Here is a 19,670-nt window from a genome sequence, read left to right on the forward strand (position 1 = left end):
GCACAGGAAAAGAAATCACAGTCAGGGCCAGGTCTCCCCACTCCTGCCAGGAGGATATAGGGACCGGGCAACCCTCTGCTCCAGTGCAGTGAAGGAAAGCCAAGACTGGCTATTTGCTTTGAGAAAGAGATGCTAAGTCAAAGAAAACCCATCTACAGGTGTCATGAAACCCTTCAGCAGATACCATGATGCTCACAGGTGCCAAACTGGGAGACAATGCTATATAGGAATTGAACACAAGACTTACATGGCAGAAGGGTTGGTTCACTGAGAACTGAATGGCTGCTTGGCACACCAAACTGGCAAAGGGTGGCAATGGAAGAGGTGGTGATGGACAGGGCATCCACTTGTCATTACCTCTCAGAGCCCTGCCACTGCTGCCTGGCTTGAAAATGAACTGCAGAGATGCTGTTGGATCCAGACAAAGTGGCACAGGAGGGTGCCACAGGAGGAGGGTGCTTGGGAGTTTCTGTGGAACTCACATCTACAATAGCAGTGACCCGGCTGCCTTTACTGCCTTTCAGACCCTTGGATTGCTAAGTGCCTGGTCAAAGAGTAGGCTGAACCATTAGTTATCAGTAGCTGACTGGACCCAAAGCACAGTACAAACACTTCGCAGACCCAACAGTTTCCCCTTCAGAAGAAGAAACCACACTTCAATGACATTACTTTTTCATATTTTAATATTTCATGGTGCCTTTTCTGACATTTCCATGACTACAAGTTATCCTTCAAGTACGACGGTACATCAAGGCGGCTCTGACGATTTGAGGTAATAGAACAATCAGTTTGTTGCATCTGGAAGTTTACAGCATGACTGGTAGCTAAGAAGAGGCAGCCCCCGTCTCCAGCTCTGACAGATGCAAAAAATATCAAGCAATATCCACAGCTTGTGTTTTTTTGAGGCACCATCCATCCCACAGGATCATGAAATGTTTCACAAAAGACAACACGGATCCATGTGGAGAAAAGATGACGCACAAACGGGCAAGCTGTTCCACATTAGGGCTTCTAGATCTTTAACAGTTAAGTAAAAGAGATTGCTACTGTTTTTATTGTGCTTACAGTGTGCCTGGGGCTTCAGCATCACACACAAGTGCAGCTCCCTGCCTCTGAAGGCTGACGATCTGGATTTCAACACTTGGGGGAGACAAGACAGGAGGGAGAGTACAGGGAGGCAAAGATCATGGAAGCACATTCCATCACAATGCTGCGGGGGTTTGAAAGCTGCTAAAATCTGCCCACAGAATCCATAAAACTAGTTTGTCAGGCTTGTTCTTTCCTCATAGAGATAGAAAAAGACTAACTGCTAAGCTCCCACAGTTTCTCATTGGCATTGGGTTTAAAACTGAGCAGGGTTTCCATTCTGACTTTGAGGGTTTTACACTACAGAGATGGCAAGGCCTAGATCAACATTACTCTGTGTCCATACAGAAGCAGTGCCGGTGGACCTTCCCGTTTTTATCAAGGATTAGATTGTGCAGCAGTGTTCTCTCTCTCTCTCTCTCTCTCTCTCCCCCCATGCTTGAGGAGTTAGAGGTTCACCAACCCACACCTCCACCCTTTTCTTCCCTTGTGTATAGTGGGCAGGGAAAGTGAGAAGGGTGCACTACCTGGAATGTTGAAATCCATGTTGGTACTGAGTTGTGTTTTATTGGTTGTAATTTATCTATGATTGTAACCCACCCTGAGCCTGCTTGCGGGGAGGGTGGGCTAAAAATCCAATCAATCAATCACAGGTGGATCACTGTATTTATCTGTAACAGAAGAGCAAGATTCAGGTTTAGTAGCACCTTTAAGACCAACCAGATTTCCAGGGCATGAGCTCTGACTCTTGAAAGTTCTTCCTGGAAATCTAGTTGGTCTTTACGGTGCTACTGAACTCGAATCTTGCTCTCTGTTTACAGGCAATCCTGCTGCCTGGTTAAGTGGAACCAAGGAAGTGGGGCCACCTGGCGGCTCATCTCATGGCTCGCAAGAAGGGTAGCTGCCCCACTTTGCCTACAAAACCCTCTAGTAGTGTAGCAAGAGAGGCTCGATGGTTGGAAAGAAATATAGCAAGCCTCTCTAAGCGCTCTGCTACCGGATGCACTCGCCCAAGCAGTCTGTTTATTATATTTTCAAGAATAAATTCTTTATGGGGGAAATTCACAATGCTTCGTTAGAGGTTATCGGAGAATAAGAGAGCATCGATGAAGCTGGTGCTCTTTCTATTTCCACGGTTATGAAAGTTATGAGCTGGGGAACGGGGCATCATTTTTTTGATATATGTGAACAACAGTAAAAGAAACCATTTCAAGTGCGATGTGGCAAACAGACATTTTAACCCACCAGGAGGATTTCTTTCTTTCTTTTTTTACAACCTGACTCCCCATATCAAATTTATAGGCAAGCAAAGTGGAAAACAACAGAGCACAGTAGAGACCAATTACAACCCAGAGAGCCTGATCCTAAATAGACTTCATCAGAAGTCCCCTCGATTTCCACGGTACTGACTCAGGGGTAAATGCCCTCAGGATCAGGCATCCAATGCACCGGTGGCCTATTCCACACCAGCTGTGCAACATTTAATTACTGGCCTATACGGGTTCAGTAATAGCTGCAGTCTGAAATGTTCTCTGCAAAGGCCGTTATCCAGCTCATTTAGGCAGGGAAACTGCGGCTCGCAGCTGAACCTTGAAGCATTTCCCATATCACTGTCAGGCCTTTATATCATAGTTTTGCCAACTTTCTAAATGTTGCCCCAGAACTCCCCCCCCCCCCGATCTGTCACTGATTTCTCCCTCTGGCTGGGATTCCCCCCCCCCCCCCCCGCTTTCTACCATGTTTTTCCTTTTCTATTCCTTAAAATACTCTTTTCTTTTGATTGTAAAATTGTTTTTTTTTTAAACAAAAAATAGTGCTTGCTTTGTGGCTATAAGCTAGCTGCCTTGGTTGGTCCCTAAAGGAGAAAGGTTGGCTACAATTCTTGAAAGAAATAATTGAAAAGGGTGAAAAAAGGGAACTTGCTATCCACTTGCTGAGCTTTTTAAACTACAAGTTTAGTTTCTGCTTATCTGCCCTCCAGTCTTTCTAGGACTAATCTTTGGGTCTGTACTAGAGCAATGCCTCCCAACCTTTTCGGTATGGTATGTATGACCCACAAATCCAATTTCACTTTATATGGTAATCCATCCAAGGCTGGCCCAAGAATTTGAGAAGGAGCTGAGGGGGGCACTCAGTTGAGGAGATGTGGGAAGATGGATGTCAGCAAACAAACAGGTGGGTGGCAAGTGGCTCAGTGCAGTACATCTCCCGTGGCAGGCAGAGGGCAGTGAGGTACTTCAGGGGGCTGGGCAAGAGGTCTGGCTGCTAAGAAGCAGTGCCAAGATAGAGCCTATGCTGGCACACGCACCTTTTCCTCCTCCTCTTACTTTTCCAAGTGCTGAACAGTCCCCACCTACTCTCCAGGCTCCCCCCTTCTTCCAGCTACTATCATGAAGTTATTAGTCGCCAGACATCTCCCCCCACATTATTGTTACGAAGGGGGAAGGCAAGGAGAGAATGTGAGAAGCTAGAAAGGAAGGAGAGGAGAGACAAAGATGGGTGCAAAGGGCAGGAGCCAACATTAGAGATGGCTGACCAGGGTCCCACTTTCAGAGGCTTTGCAACCCACTTTTGGGTCCTCCTGACTCCTGACCCACAGGTTGGGAAACACTGCTGTAAACTGTTCTACTGGGGACTGTCGGTTGATGTTGATAATGCTCCTATTGGGTAGTTTCTTGTCATTAAAGATGTCATGTTTAATTACTTTTGCTTTGTTTCAGCAATGTTTCATCGATGTGTTTCTGATTTATGCCCATTTCAAATTTCTGCAGCCCATGTCGTATTGTATTTGCTCCTTGAATGTTCTAGCTATTGATCATATTGTTTTTGTTCTTTGTTCTTATTGACTTGCATTGCATAATCTGCCTTGGGTCTCAGTGAGAAAGGTGGACTAGAAATAAATTAAACAAACAAATAAAAATAAATAAATAAATATATAAATAATACATGTCAGTACAGTTTGAAGCACGTGGGCACAGACATTTTTTCATTTCTGTAAAGGCCTACTTTAGTTTATGTGAAATTCAAATAAATGCATACATTATTATTAATAAGACACTGTCCCCTCCTCACTGCTGCTGCTTTACGGAAATGTTGGGAGACTTGATGAGGGCTTTCCCATCTACTTCCTAGTTTGGACCAGACGTTGCATAACTTTGTTAACAAAACAGATAGATACATGCTAGTTAACCTTCAGCGCATGAAACTGCCTTGTACTGACTCCGCCCCGTTAACTATCAAAGTCAACAAGGGTGATCTTAGCCAATGGGCAACAGGGACAGCATTCCTGGGCCATGTGCTGGGTGTGTGTGTGTGTGTCTGCCCGCAGCCCATTCTCCTGAAAGAGGGGGAGAAGAAAAAGAGCATGCTCACACTACTGCTGCCCACACCTGTCCTGTCAGGGGCTCTGGTCAGCTGCTCACAGCAACGGCCTCTCATGCCCACTCCAGCCAAGGCTTGGGCACTGGGCTTCCAGCATCAACTCCTATACACTGTCCCTTGCTGTAAAGGCTGTCCCTTGCTTGGCCCCAGCAGTGGGGGCAGTGGGGGGTGATTTTGGGCCTCCATCTTGGACTTTTGCCCAGGGCCAAGAATCACTAGAACTAGGCACCTTAACAAGTGAAGTAAATGCACTACCATTAAGTCATGAAATTTGGTCATGAAACTGCCTTGTACTGAGTCAAACCACTGGTCTATCAATAGGGTTCCCAGGTCCCTATACCCTTCTGGTTTGTGTGTGGGGGGCAGACCCAGTAATTACTGGGAATCTTTTCTTTGCACCAATGCACCAATGTCACTTTGAGAATTCGGCACCAAATGAAGCACGGGAGCACTCCCACGGCCGGCACAATGATGACACTTCTGGAAGTGATGTCTGCTGATAGCATGTGCACCAGGTATGTTCCCATGGTGCCTGCCAGTGGCGGGTGATCTCCCTGCGGCCAGAAACCTCCCACCAGTTGCCAGCGACCAGCAGGCAAGCAGGTAAATGGCCTGGGAGATTGCCCACCACCAGCAGGCACCTGGAATCCCTATCTATCAAGGACAATATTGTCATCTCTGGCAGCAGGTCTCATGATAGGGTCGCCATCCCCGCCCTTAGCCACTGCCCACCACCACTGCTTACCTGGCTGGCAGGGAGAAAAGGTGTGGGGGGACCACCCAACTACATACACTGCATCCAGGAGGCATGGAGTGAAAAGGGACGCACATGCTCCTACATTGCCAAAAAATAACTTTTTGGGAGTGATGTGAAAGCGATGGTTTAGTGATGGCTGAGTCTCTGAAATTCGGCCCAAAATGTAGTGAAACTGCTATGTTTTGGGCTGAGTTTTAGAGACTCGGCTGTGTTGCGACCTGCTACTTCCATGTCATGCCGGAAATGATATCATGTTTCTGCAACATGGGAGTACACAGGGCATGAGTATCCCCTCCCCTCAGTTTGCCTGTAGGGGGACCTGGCAATCCAGTCACAGGAACAGATCTTTTGTATCACCAGTACTGACTTTTAAAACTGCAGATGCCAGGAACTGAACTTGGGACTTTAAGCATACAAAGCAGATATTCTACAATTAAGTCATGCCCACGCCCACCCCCCAAGGCCTATTGCCACTTGCACAATGTCCACCGTAGCTTGGAGAAGAAGCTGTTTACTTATCTTAATGCGGCTGCACAGAAGAGAGGCATTTAGAGAGACCTTAAGACAAAGTTCTTAATGGACCATAGGAAACAAGAGGTGGAGGGACTGATGGGGCCTTGGGCTGGGGGAAAGAGTTAAGCTATTCCCTGCTGCACCACTTCCTCAACTGTGGATGTAAGAGGACTTAGTGAGCTACTCGCAGCTCCTTCTTACGGACCATGCTGAGGCGAAGTCCACAGTCTTAAAAATAGAGTGTGTTTGGGGAGAAGCCTTGGCTTGACAAAGTGCATTCCCAAGTGCACTATATTCCCCCGTCCACTAAAAATGGCCATGATGACTCTTATCCTTTTCCTTTGAGCCTTGGGGAAACCATACCAAGCAAGGTTCCATGCCCTTTCCTGTTTACCTTCTGTTATCAGAGAAGACCGGTTCCAAATTAAGCCTGCTACCTAGCCCAGTGGGAGATGCTGGACAGCGGGTCCAATCGCCTTCACAAGCCGTCAGCACCAGATCAAAGAGAACCAGGCACATTGGCAAACGGAGTGCTCCCGGTTTCCTACGGTGAAGACGGCAGAGGTGTGAAGGCTTCCACTTCCTCTCTGAGTTCAAAAGACATCCTGTTTTCTTGTGGAAAGTACAATAACAACATGTACCATTTTAAAAAATAGTCAAAGTGTTTTTTTAATGCTTCCATCATACCTAAGGATATTTAATTGAGCCTCATCTAGATGCTTGCAGTTTGAAGCTTAACTGTGTCTGCAGACTGAACATGCGTGCACAGTAGGGTTGTCAGGTCCCTTAAGCCCCCAGCAGGAGACTGGGATGCTGGCACTTATCCTGCCCTGGCTTCTGAGTTCTCTGTCACACGTGTGCACGCTCCCAGTGTGCATGATGACGTCACTTCCGGGAAGTGACACCAATTCTGCCCGAAATGGCCAGGTAAGTGGGGGTGGGAGGGAGGAGGTGGGAGCAGGGGATCCCCTGCCACCAGAGGGGGAATGGCAAGCCTAGTGCACAGTGCCCTAGAATGTATACAGCTGTCTTGTCTGTAACAAGCATCGCTGTAAAGTATGCCAGTATTATTCCCTCCTCCCCGTTACAGAAAGGGGCTGAGAGGCAGTAACCAGACCAAGGCTTCCTAGTAAGTTCACAGTAGAGTTGAGATCAGAAAGAATCAGGCCTTCCTGGCTCAGAACTCCGCCCCTCTGTCACCATGCTTTCATTCACTGTCCCCTCCCCTTCTATTCACTGCCTTTTAAAGTTGTTCAAGTTGATCCAACTCTATTTTGTGCATAGGCTCAAGGTCTCCCTCCCCCTTGTTTGTCAGAAATATGTTTGCTGATATGTAAATTGGATGTTCCTTTCATTTCTCAGTATAAGGATTTGCCAGGTTTCTTTGAGGCTGGATCTATATAAGTCTGGACAGGAACAACCAGGAGGTGAAATAATAGAATAGCATAATATTCCACATGTGTGGATCCTATGAGATGTCCTAATTTTTCTGGGGGAGTATTCTCTTTCCTGCTAGACCATCTATTAGGGTTGCCTTCTCCAAGTGGTGTCTGGAGATCTCCCGGAATTACAACTGATCTCTAGTTGACAGAGATCATTTCCCCTGGAGGAAATGGCTGCTTTAAAAGGTGAACTCTATGACATTATACCATGCTGAGGCTCTTGCCAAACCCCACAGTCTCCAGGGTCCACCCAAAAATCTCCAGGATTTTTCCAACCTAGAGCTGGTAACCCTATCATCCATAGATATAAAATGATCTATAGCAGTCTTTGGTAATGATTCTCCCTGTAGCTTTCACTGCCGCTGCAAAGATGGAGCCGTTTGTCCTGGCAACGGAGCATCGACACAGCATTGCTGCCTGCACTTCCCTTAAAGCACTAATGCTATGGTATTTGGAACAGCAACAATAACACAAAGTAATGTCCAAGCTTTTGAGTGCAGAACTCTCCATCAAACTGGATGTTTAAAAAGGGGAAGGAGTTTCAGGCTATGATCTTAAGCCCTCTTGGATTTTTTTGGGGGGGGAGGGGGCTTTTGCTTTGGACCAACACAGCTACCTGTAACCTCTCTGTCAAAGGTTTTTGGTGCTGACCCCCTCCCCATGACCTTCCTCTGCATCAAATGTTAACTACTTGCTTCATGCCTCTTGTCTCATTATGCTAGTTCCCTTATTGGGTTAGGAACATTTTATACCACCCAAAAGGTTTATTTTAAAATAAACTTCTTCATAACTTGTCAGCTGTTGGTTCTTAACTGCTCAATAGAGCTGTTCCTTGAGCCCTTCGAGGGTCCAACCAACATGGCACCCTGCTTATTTTCTATTTGGAAAAAACACACATGACTGCAACCATCTTGGAAAATGCTTTTGGACCATGCTTAGATTCATCCGTTCATGTAGGAAGATTTGTATTGTCTTTCCTGTTTTGTTTCCTTTTGCCATTCTTAGAGACAGCTAGCTTATACCCTTTCAATTCCTTACAAATTCTAATTTTTCTTTTGTATTTTTAACTGCCTTATTATACATGGTGCCTTTTCGTGATCTGTCTATCTTCATCTTCTAACCTAGCTGTGCTATAAAGTTGGCACCCCAGAGAAGAGTGGAATCCCACTGCCCTACCATAGAGGAAGCTTAGCTTGTCACCTAAAAAGAATCATAGCATTTTCATAGAGCCTGAAGCTTTGGTTGGCTCATGAAGAACCACCCTGGCAAGAATTCAGCCTGAGAAGACACTTGACCTCAAAACACATCCCAGTCCTACTAAGCTTTCAAAATGTAATGAAAGGATATAATCCACAGAGCACAGTGCCTAGGAGGACCATGCGCATGTCAGTCAGAGAGAACGTCATCATTCTATAATAGCAGAAGTGTGCTGAAGCCCACCACTGGTACCCACGGCTGTTTTGAGCTGAACTTCCTAAGTTCAAGATCTTGGAACTGACTCTAAACAGTTTGACCAAGATATGAGAGAGAGAAATTTATAGATTGAAGATTTGATCCAAGGACTGATTTGGAATAGTCTGGATTAGAGATGGGCACAAACCTGAACCATGTGGTTTGTGGTTTGTGAAATTTGATGAACCACGAACTTTCACGAACCTGTCCCTGGTTCATGAATGGGTTCATTTGGTTAGTGAAAACGTCACATCCAGGTCAGAAAATTATCACTTCTGGGTCAGCAGAAGATCACTTCCAGGCCAACAGAAGGTCACTTCTGGGTCAGCAGAAGGTCTGAAGGAAGTCCATCCCCTGTTGCCTAGGAAACTGATTGATTGGCACCAAGCTGTCTGCAGTCATGAACCATAAAAATGAACCAAATGAACCAGCTTAAAGTTCATGACGGTTCATCAGAAATGGGATCCGACGAACCGCGGTTCACGATCCATGAACCGGCCTGGTTCGTGCTTAATTTTGGGTCGTATTTTGGTCCGTGCCCATCTCTAGTCTGGATTAGGTTCCATGCCAAGTGATGCTACAGCTTCCCAGTCCTCAAGAAGGAGGGAAGCAGTTCCTAAGCACAAGAAACATGGAAAACCAAAGGGAAGCAGGCACGTTCCCTGACTGAAATGTCAGAAATATCCTAGGTTGAGTTAAAGCACCAGACGGCATTGGACTGATAACAAACATACAGCTTTGAAAAAGAAATCATTGCCCTCCACTTAAGATTCAAAGGCATTCTCCTGTGCAGTCAGATGAGACATTACATGTGTTTGCGGCAGACCAAACTCTTCGTTATGACATGATTGAGACACTCTGTTAAAATACACAAATGGAATCACATGCAAAAAAACCATAGTTAGGGAGTATGTGTATTGTTTCTCTGTACCACTCCCTTCTCACACACCCCATTACCCAATGGGCACTGCTGCTGCTAGCTGCTGGTGTGCATCACCCACCCTTCTTTCCCTTTCTGGGAGAGAGGTAAAGAGTTTGTGGGTTTTAATTTTATTTCTGTATTTATTACTGCAGTCTTAAGGACACTTATCAGGGTAATGATCCCCCAACAGAGGACCCTTTGGCACCATGGTGTCTATCAGTGTGTTTGCTGATGCCCGCTTGCTTTTCCCCCAAAACACCACAAGGCGGAAGTTTGTTCTCAGTCCCTTACTTGTAGTTCTGAGATCTTTTTTTGCAAAGCCAGCCACTAATATTGACAATCAGGGGTCATTTTGTAGAAAAAGAGCTGGATGAACTCATTAGCATAACTCATTAGCATATGCCACACTCCTTGCCATTGCCAGAAGTGTGTCATTAGCATAACTGATTTGCATATGCCACACACCCCTGACATCACCTATCCTGGCTGTTTTGGACCCAATCCTGGCCATTCAGGGCTGAAATTGGGCCCAAAAGGGAGCCCAAAATGGTCAGGATCAGGCCGCTACTGAGTGGGAGAGTGATCCACCACCCATCAGAGGCCCAATCTGGGCTGTTTCGGCCACAATCCAGGCCGAGAGTCAGGTGGGCGGGGCCACCTGACATGTGACCTCTTTGGGGAACTGCTGGAACTGCGTTCCGGCGCGTTCCCCCTTGAAATGAGCCCTGTTGACAATACTTAAAGAGCTCTGCATCCCAAAAAGGGCTCTTGACTCCCCCGAACCATATATCCTCAGACTCAGGGGAGTCTGACTTATAAGATGACACTCCTTAAAACACCTCTTCCCTGAAGCAGAGAGACAATCCTAGCTTTCTTCTTCACTGGAGTAATAGATGGCTCAGAAGCTTCCAAAAGGCACCACCCATCTTCTTATCCCACAGCTTCTACGTTTATTCAGGAATCTTTGACGAAGGGCATTGTCAAAAGTTTTCTGGACATCCAAGTATATAATGACAACCAGTTTGTGCTTGTTTAACAACGGATGGAACTACATGTAGCATTTAGTGCCATAATCATTTTTTAAAATCCCACCCCCCTTTCCAAAAGGGCTGATCTGGAAGGGGGATGTTGTACAGGAAGAGAGGCTCTTTAACCCCTTCTTCCCAGCACTTTTATCTCTGTTGGGTATTTGAGTTCTTTAAGAATGCTCTCATGAATGCCTTTTTAACATTAGGTGACTTGATTGCTAAAGAAAGAGGAGACCAAGCCTTGTCTCTAAAATATTACTTAGCATTTACTTTCATTGTTCAAAGTACATGTTCTTGCAATCCTTACAACAGCACTGTAAGGCAGGCCGCTGTTGCAAGAGTGGGCTAAGGCAGAAAAGGACTGGCTTGAGTGAGTATGTGGCAAAGGAGAGTTCTGAACAAGGAAGGGGCCATGGCTGAGTAGTAGAACATCAGCTTTGCATGTAGGTTTGATTTGTTGTTTTGCTTTCATGTGGCTTGGGAGCAACTGTTGAGCTCCTGCAGAAAAAAAAATAAACGTGCACAAAAAAGGTGCATTATAAAGGGTTGTTTCTTGTGGTTTTATTTATTTATATTTTATAGAGTCTTCGAGCTTTGGTGCATTTCCTTGGAAAGGGAGCAATTTTTTAAAAAAGGGGAGGGGGAGTGCAAATTTTTTAAAAATGGAAATCTATAAACCCCAAACAATTTTTTTTCTTGCAAAAAATTCCATCATTAACTTTCTGAAATTCTCTCTTGCCATAAGACAGCCAGAGAAGAACCCAGGGCATAATGGAGCTGCAGACTAATGACCAAGCAGAATGGCAGAGCTCTGCTCACCCCTATGGAGAAAGAGTTGGAGAACCACATGGCCAACAAAGGAGACAGAAATCAGAGGGCTGCAGTTGGCTGGCAAGAGGGAGGGAGGGCTCCAAAGGCCTGAGATTTGCTCTGCGGTTAACTGATGCTGCTTTAAGGAATAGCTCCATCTGCTCCCCCCCCACCCTGCCACTTGTATATTTCTACATAAACAGATGTTGCCAGACTTATCCTAAGTCTTCCATACTCTCTCCTTACAGAGATTCTGACCTTGTACAGGCTGCCCACGGAGTTTCTTGAGTCACAGGGAAGTGCAGAACCTCAGAACAAACTATAATACTCTCTTCTCAGCAGTGGGATGCTTTGGAGAAAATATGTCCTTGTTAGTGGGTCTATTATCTAGGGCTGTTTTCCTCTTGTCCCCACTAAGCTTCAGGTGGTGGTGGGGGAAGCCGCTAAAGGCAATGCAGTTGCCCTGTTGCTGTGCACCTGAGGACACCAACTGGGATGTTATTTGGACAATGTGCTGTTATTGAACTCCTTGGCTAAACCTTGTTTCTTCTTCACGGAAGTTATTCCCTTAATTGTCACGATTACTTGGGACAGGAACTATCAGAAGCCATTTAGACAAGGTATGCTTTCAAAGCCATAAATAAAAAAATTAATAACTGCCCAGCTCCCTGCAATGAAATATTCTTCCAGAGAACAATTTGATGACTAAACGTGAAATCCTAAGCAGAGTTACTCCAGTCTAAGCCTACAGTGGGTTTAGACTGGAGTAACTCTGCTCAGGATTTCACTGTAATAGTCCAAAAAGTCTTCTGAATCCAAATGCCATCCTTATTGACAGAGATGAATCACTCATAGTAGGAGAGCTTCAGCAATGCTGTATTCTGTATTTTGCCATTTTCTGTGCTGCAGACGAGTGTTAAAGGCAGCACTCTTAGATGCTCAGGCAGGGTATGCACAGCCCTAATGCAGCCACCATATGTTTCCCCTCCAAGGCAGCATGAGAGGTGATAATCTTCTACAGCATGTAGCATTCAGAGGCTTGCTTTCCCTTTGATGTATGAGCTAATTTCAGGCTGGCAGTGTCTGGTTCCCTGACTTGCTAGAATATGTTGGTGTCATGGACTCTGAATTGTTGTTCTGCATACTGAATGCCAAATATTACATATGCATAGGAAAGCAGATGCCTAACTGGGCCATGACACTTTTTCCACCATCAACTGCAAGCAGATCTGATAAGAAAAATATGCACTCTACCATGAAGCACGTTGAGTGATCTTGGACAGTCACCATCTCTCAACCTAAGCTCTCATGTGGTTGCTGTGTGGATGAAATACATGACGTGGAACTAGGAAATCCACCCTGAGCTCCTTGGAAGAAGGGCAAGATAAAAATGTTGTTGATTGAATAGGGGTGATCTTCATCAACGGGCAACAGGGGAGCTGCTCTGGTCCCCATGGTAGGGGGCCCAACTGCCCACAGCCCCACACTGTGATGGACAGGGAAAGAGAAGAAAAAGGGCAGTCTCCCACCTCCACTCCTTGCACTTGTCCTGTCCAGGGCTTGGGCCACCCACTTGCAGTGACAGTACTTGCCCCTGCCCATCCAGAGCTCCGGCAGTTGGCTCAGCAGTGCCTTCTCTGTCTGAAGCTGCTGGCTTGCAGTGATGGCTCCCCGACCTCACATAGGGTGCAGCTCCCCCTTGCTTGGCCCTGGTGGGGATGGGCAATGAGAGACCCCATTCTGGACTTTAGCCCAGAATCACCAAGAACGTGCCTGTAACGAATGATCCAATAAGCATTGTGTTCGCATTTATTTTTTAAAAAAATATTTTTACTTGAATTTTATAATTTATTTGCATGAAAAAGTACACCAATATAAACACAATTAGACCACTGGAGAATGTAAAAGAATATACTAGCTTCAGGCATAAGGCATTTGTGTTTCTTATGGAAATTTTCAGTTTAGTGCTGTCATCTGTGAAAGGGGATATCTTTCCACTCAAGTCTGATCTACAAAAGGTGAAGATCCGAGTGCAAATCTCCCCTCTGCCATGAGCCCACTCACGGGCTTCAGGAAGTCACTCCTTCCCCAGGCTCAGCCTTATCGCTTCACCTCTGCGATAGGAGGGAAACAATCCTGATTTGCCTTATGAGGCTTTCCATACAGATCACAATGTGGGAGAAAGACTTTGAACCCTCCAACGTTCCACATAAATGCTACAGGTGAGATCCAAAGAACTATTTTAGTCACACTCAAAGGCATTTTTGACATGTATCCTTTGAAGTGCAGATGTCCTCTCTCATCCATGTTGCAAATGGATTACAAAAGTCCCTGTGGTTTCAATAGAGGTCTGTTGCCCAGCATGGGGGTGGGTGGAGGGGGGCCTGCTGTTTGTGAAACATGAATCCAAAGCTAAGCCTTCCAGGGCTCAGGCCTAAGTATTACCAGAATCTTTTCGTCACTGGGCATCTGGCCATGGCCAGATGCTGATGCAGTAGCATGGAGAATAGGGGAAAGAGAGGAGCTTCACCTTCCCTTCACTGGATCTTTTTCCTATCCTTGCCTAAAAAGGTGCCACAGGACTGTTTTTCAGTTTTGCAGCCGCAGACTAAGAGCCAAGCTACAAGTGACGCCTTACACAGGTTGGACACTTGTCAGCTTACCGCAAGTTTTGATGGGAAATGTAGGCATCCTGGTTTTACAGCTGGGCTCTCCATTACAGCTGCAAGACCAGGATGCCTACATTTCCCATCAAAACTCGAGGGAAGCAGACAAGTATCCAACCTGTGTCAGGTGTCACTTGTAGTTTAGCTGTAACTCAGCTCCCGCTCTGGAATGTTACCTATGGAAAGAGGACCCGTTATATCATTTCCCGATTGCCTTCCCACAATCTAAACCCATTAGTTCTTGTCTTTCTTGCACTGGATAGGGCAGTTAGTGATTCCCTCTGTCTCCCTTTCCAACATCTGTCTCCTTATTAGCAAACTGTCAGCAATCCTGCCTGCCTGAGTTTCTGGGACCGCAACACACATAATGGGCACAATCCACCAGGAACTGTTCCTGCAGGTTCCATCCATTTCAACAGGGCTTGTGCAGGGAGATTTCTGATTTTGCCTTCTGAGCTCCACTCTTATCTTTTTGCTCACCCTCTCCCCATCTCATTCCATTCCCAGCTGTAGTGTCCAGAAGCAAATCAAAGACTGCAGTCTCTCTGCACATATTCCATTTTAGTAGTTTATAATGTACTGTTTAAAATATACAACTAAAAATATGAAGCATGAAAGTGACGGTGCAGTTTGGTACCCTAACAGAAGATTCCTGAGGCTCACTCGTTATGGTTTCTTCCCTGTTTGTTTCAAAGGGGTTTCTTTTCTTTTACAAATTTAGCAGCTAGGCTTGTTTTATGATGAGGGGAAAGCAAACTGGAGGTGCGGACTTTAACCTTTTCCTCCTCTGCCATTTTCACACTGGAAAAAGCCTCCCCTAAGTGGCTTTTACCCTAGCTGAAAAAACCTTACAGGCACCGGCGCAATTTCCTTGGAGTGGCTTTTCTAGCAAGAAAAAATCATTTAAAAGGAAGAGTAGAAACTACCAGAAAGGTGAAGTTGAACAGGGTTTATTACTTGTAATATTTGAAACAAGCCATTTGTTGATTTTGAACCAGTTTATTATATTCTGCTTGCTTTATTTCAAGGAGACACAGCAACATTCAGCAAATGGGTGAATAGGTGCAAAGGGTTGGTGTTGAGTGACTTCCATTTTTCAACTGATTGCCATTTTTTGATTAACTTCATTGTTATTGTTGCCTTCTGATCCACCTCCCCAGATGAATAAGATGGCTTTTGGTACCCCAGCCCATAACAGAGACCAGATTGCAATAGCCAATAGTCAAAGAGGATTACACGGATACCATATCCTCAGTTTTCAATTTGCCATAGGAAGAATCTCCCCTCTCCCCGCTTCCAATGGCCTCTCCATCAAATAGAAATGCTAATACTTTAATCAGGGCTGTCGGCACTGATAGAAAGCAACGTTCTACACTGAGGGAACCTAAATTCTGGAACAACAACATCAAACTCTGGATCCTGTAACCTGTATAATTATGCAAAGTAAGGCTGCTTGCAGGACTTCTCATATTTTGCCTTTTAAAATACTTTTGTTTCATCTGCTCTGTTTCTGTTCAGCAAGGGGAGGATCAAGCCCCCCCCCCCACTACTAAGCATTGCACACTCAGTGAGATTTTGCCAGGCATTCCTGCTCCCCACAACACACACACATTCAGCCATATCTTGGCAACTGGAGAACCTGGTGAGCAAATTGCTGCTGTCAGTATCACATCCTGCCTCTTTGCTGAGTTCCTCCAGCACTGTGGCATTTACATAACCTAGCCAATCCATTTAGCTGGTGGCTCAGAATGACAGGTGTACTTCCTTTAGGTGCAAACACAAAACACCAGGGTTAAGCACTCTTTCCCCAAGCCATTGCAGAAAACCTTATTTCAGCAATCTATGGATGGTGAGGGGGGGATTAATTCATGCTGTTGCGCCTGTCTTCTTTTTTTAACCTACCAGGGCTAAAAGCAGGATTCCCAACTGGTGAATGGTGAGAGCGGAAGAGCTAACTCCGCTTCACCAGCACCCAGAGTTTTAATATCCATGTCGCCCCATGGCTGTTTTTGGGTTAAGCAGGATCCAAATTTGGCGCTCTACCAGAAAAAAACAATTAACTGAGTTTCATAATGAGCAGCAATCCAGAAACAAATCTTTCCTAGATAATTTCTCATTTCTTACCTCGGGAATCTTTTAGGGAGATTGATGTGTGTGACCATGCTTTCCAATTCAGCTCTGATCACAAGGGTATAATTTGTTCTAAACCATTGTTACTCAATAAGAAGAACTTCGATAAAATGATGTTGTTTTTCAGCCCGACAAAAAATGACAATCAGAATTTTTTTAAAGCATGATTCTACAGCCGTAAAGTATTTGATAAAACACAAAGCTATGTGCATCTGCTGATTAAAAGAGATGCTTGTGAACTATGGATGATTAAACATTCTTCCCTAGGGAACTATTAAAGACAGTCTTTTCTCTTAAGCCAGGAAGTTGCCCCCACTAAGAATAACTACTTCAGGAAAGAAGAGGAATGCCTCTTGGCCACAACCCACCAGGACGTTCTCCTTAGCAAACCTAATTGAAATGAACAGGATCTACACACCTGGCTTGTTCTAGGTTGGGACCAAGAGGTAAGCTTTTCCTCTGGCACCCAGAGACATTCAGAGAAGATCATTAATTTCCATTAATTTCGAAGAACTTACTTTTTCCTGTCTTCATATGTAGCTTACAGGTCCTCCCAAATGCATTTTTAAACAAGGGAATCAAGAGTAATTGAGGTGTAGCCAGCAAAACACTGAACTTGAAGACTGAGGTTGCTTTGGGCAACTCATTCTCTCTCGGCCTAAACTAGCTAAGTAGAATTCTGGCAAGAGGATAAAACAGGATAACAAGATCTATTGGATGAAGGGTGCAGAAATGCCGAGCATTTATATCTGGCTTTCAAAGTGTTGAATGTACATTATCTCAAGTGCCCTGCATGGGAAGGCAAGCATTATTATGTTATACTGCAGATGGAAAGGGCTGAGTATGGCTTGCTTGAGGTCACTTCATGAGTTTGTGGAAGAGGTAAGATTTGAATCAGGAACACCATATTAGCCATTGGATTATACTTCAAGGTCTCAAGAGGCTGAATTGCTCTCAACCCCAATATTTTTGTGTGTGTGTGTGTGTGTGTGTGTGATAATCACAAGACATACAAGAAAGAGAGCGTCTTAGGGTCTTTGTCAGTTTCACTTAGGAAAAACATTGTCCATTCAATGCCAGCTTCACTCAACAGGCTGGTAGCTTAGCTTGAAGAAGAGTTCAGCATCTGGTTTTCAACAGCAGCTCACCACATATCTCCAGGAAGACCACAAACAGGGTGCAAAATTGCCTCCCTCCACTGGATGTCCCCAGTATCTGGTATTCCAAGCTAAACTGCTTCTGGGCACAGAAGTTCCACAGCTATCATGGCTGATATTCATGGAGACAATCCTTTACATGAGGATGTCCCTTTTAAAACTACTATCGTTACATCTTCTAGCAGCGGTTCCATAAATTCATTCATGCCTTGAATGAAAAAAAAATGGATCCTTCTATCTTTCCTAAACTAACCTCTAATTGGTTTCTCTGTGCAATACCTTCTAGTACATAGTAGGAGAAAGGGAAAAAAATAGCTGACTATCAAGTGTGCATATGTATGTAAAACCTAAACACTAGTGTTTGATTCCTAGATAAAGAGAAAGCGAGGTTTGGAGCTAGGAACAGCAACCTACAGCTCCAGAGCCAAATGTGGTCCAGTACGGAATCAAATATGGCTATTTTAAAAAAGGAAATTAAATCTTTCACATAAGGTACATAGGGGGTTAGGTGGGATGTTAGAATAACAAGCATGTAAAGAGAATTGCAGACAAAACTTTTTATGGGATTAAAGGACTTCTTAAAGGGAAATGACAGAGGTGAACAGCTAGCAGCAATCCAAGTGAAAACAATGCACTAAAACAATTGTGCTAGATCCGACTGTTTATATTATTATTTCGAGATTTCATGTCTGCCACTTCCTAATAAGGGATTTGCAAACGCCAGTGTTTGGGGTGCAGAAACTTTAAGGATTATTAACCAGCATGTCAATCATTGATAACGTTTAAGTTGTGGAAAAGGGGTGTCTTATATTGCCTCTTTGTCGATCTCTTACTCTGAATCCTGACAGAGTTTGAGTTCTTAATTCATAAAAGGTCTCGGATAAATTTGGCTCTTTAGTTAATACAATTAATAAAACAATATCCCTTTTCTAATAGGCCCAGATCCCTGGTGTGTGGGGAATCTAAGGAAGTTACTCAGGGGCGAAGAACACTTGCTCTGCACCTGCTCCGCGGCTCTTGCTCTCTTCCGACTGTAACTCTGCTTCAATGCCAGAGCCCTGCAGAAGCAGGAGCAAGCAACCCTCGGGGTCCGTGCCAGCCCGGAGACCCGTCTTTGACCCACCGCCCCCTTTCCCTCGCCTCTGAGGTTCGCTCTCCGCAGGGTCCACGGGGCGAGGGGGGGCGGACCCGAGTCCCGGCCCCGCCAGCCCCGGTTGCGAGGCGCCCTTCGGCGCCCACCCTCCCGCGCCGCCCTCACCTGTCCACGGCGATGGCCATCATGGAGTAGATGCTGGCGAAGACGGCGGCGACCGGGAAGAAGTTTTGGAAGCGGCAGTAGAAGGGCCCGTAGTACCAGACGTTGTGCACGGCGTAGGTGAAGTTGACGAGGGTGTTGAGGGCGGCCATGGCGGCTTCGGCGAAGGCCAGGTTGACCAGGAAATAGTTGGTGACGGTGCGCATCCTCTTGTGGGCCAGGATGATCCACACCACCACCGCGTTGCCCACCACCGCCACCAGCACCACCAGAGAGTAGGCCACCGCCCACAGCGCCACCTGCCACGCCGCTTGCTCGAACTGGTTGCCGCCCGAGGCGTTGAACGAGCCGTTCAGCCCGCCGCGGGGCTCCGCCGCCGCCGCTTCGTCCATGGAGCGAACTTTGCCGCCGCCGCGCCCGGAGACCCGCGCCCTGCGCCCGCATCGGGCGCCGGGCTGCTCGGGCGCCTTCGACGGGGCTGCGCCGCCTGTTGCGCGCCCGGCGCTCCGCTGCCCGCCGCGGCTTGGCTTGGCTTGGCTTGGCTTGGCTCGCCTCGCTGCGCTTCTTCGCCTCTGCTCCGCTGTCCCCGCGCCGGGCTGAGCTGCCGCAGCGCGCGAAGGGGCTTTTATAAGCAGGCTCGCGGTGGAGCTGGCGCGTCAGGGACCGGGCAGAGGCGGAGCAGGCGGGCGGCCCCCTCCGCGGCGCTGCCCAGATGCGCCCGCGGCCGGACAGCCGTTGCGCTCTTGCCTGCCTGGAGAGCGAGGCAAGCGCGGCGGGGCGGGGAAGCCCTCGAGCAGGCTCCGGCTGCCCCCTCTGGCCAGCGGGGCGGGCGGGCGGGATGCCGCTTCCTTCTCCCGCCCCCTCCGGGCTGGGCAGCAGCCGAAGCGCAGCAGCGGGACGGCCCGAGGCTGGAGGGGGAGGGGGGAGGAAAGGGGGCTGCGGCTGACCTCCTCCACCTGCCTCGAGGGCAGCCCAAACGAGGGGGCAAGCGAAGCAGGCCGCCTGGCTCTGAGAAGGGGACGAGCACCCGGCACTCACAGGCCCGCTGCCTCGCTCTCCGGAGGTGCCGCT

The 19,670-nt window shown here is 46.7% G+C and overlaps 1 protein-coding gene across 1 annotated transcript in view; it reads right to left on the minus strand.

The window, feature by feature from the left end:
- The window catches only part of TACR1 (tachykinin receptor 1), a 79,668-nt gene extending 60,670 nt beyond the window's left edge, over positions 1-18,998 (minus strand). Inside the window, exon 1 of the mRNA XM_054998433.1 lies at positions 18,603-18,998. Within this exon, the coding sequence (XP_054854408.1) occupies positions 18,603-18,991 (389 nt within the window). The 5' untranslated portion in view covers positions 18,992-18,998. The remainder of the gene's footprint in view (positions 1-18,602) is intronic.
- Between the last annotated feature and the right edge of the window lie 672 nt (positions 18,999-19,670).

This window comes from Eublepharis macularius, chromosome 14, assembly GCF_028583425.1.
Source record: "Eublepharis macularius isolate TG4126 chromosome 14, MPM_Emac_v1.0, whole genome shotgun sequence".
Classification (NCBI taxonomy): Eukaryota; Metazoa; Chordata; class Lepidosauria; order Squamata; family Eublepharidae; genus Eublepharis; species Eublepharis macularius.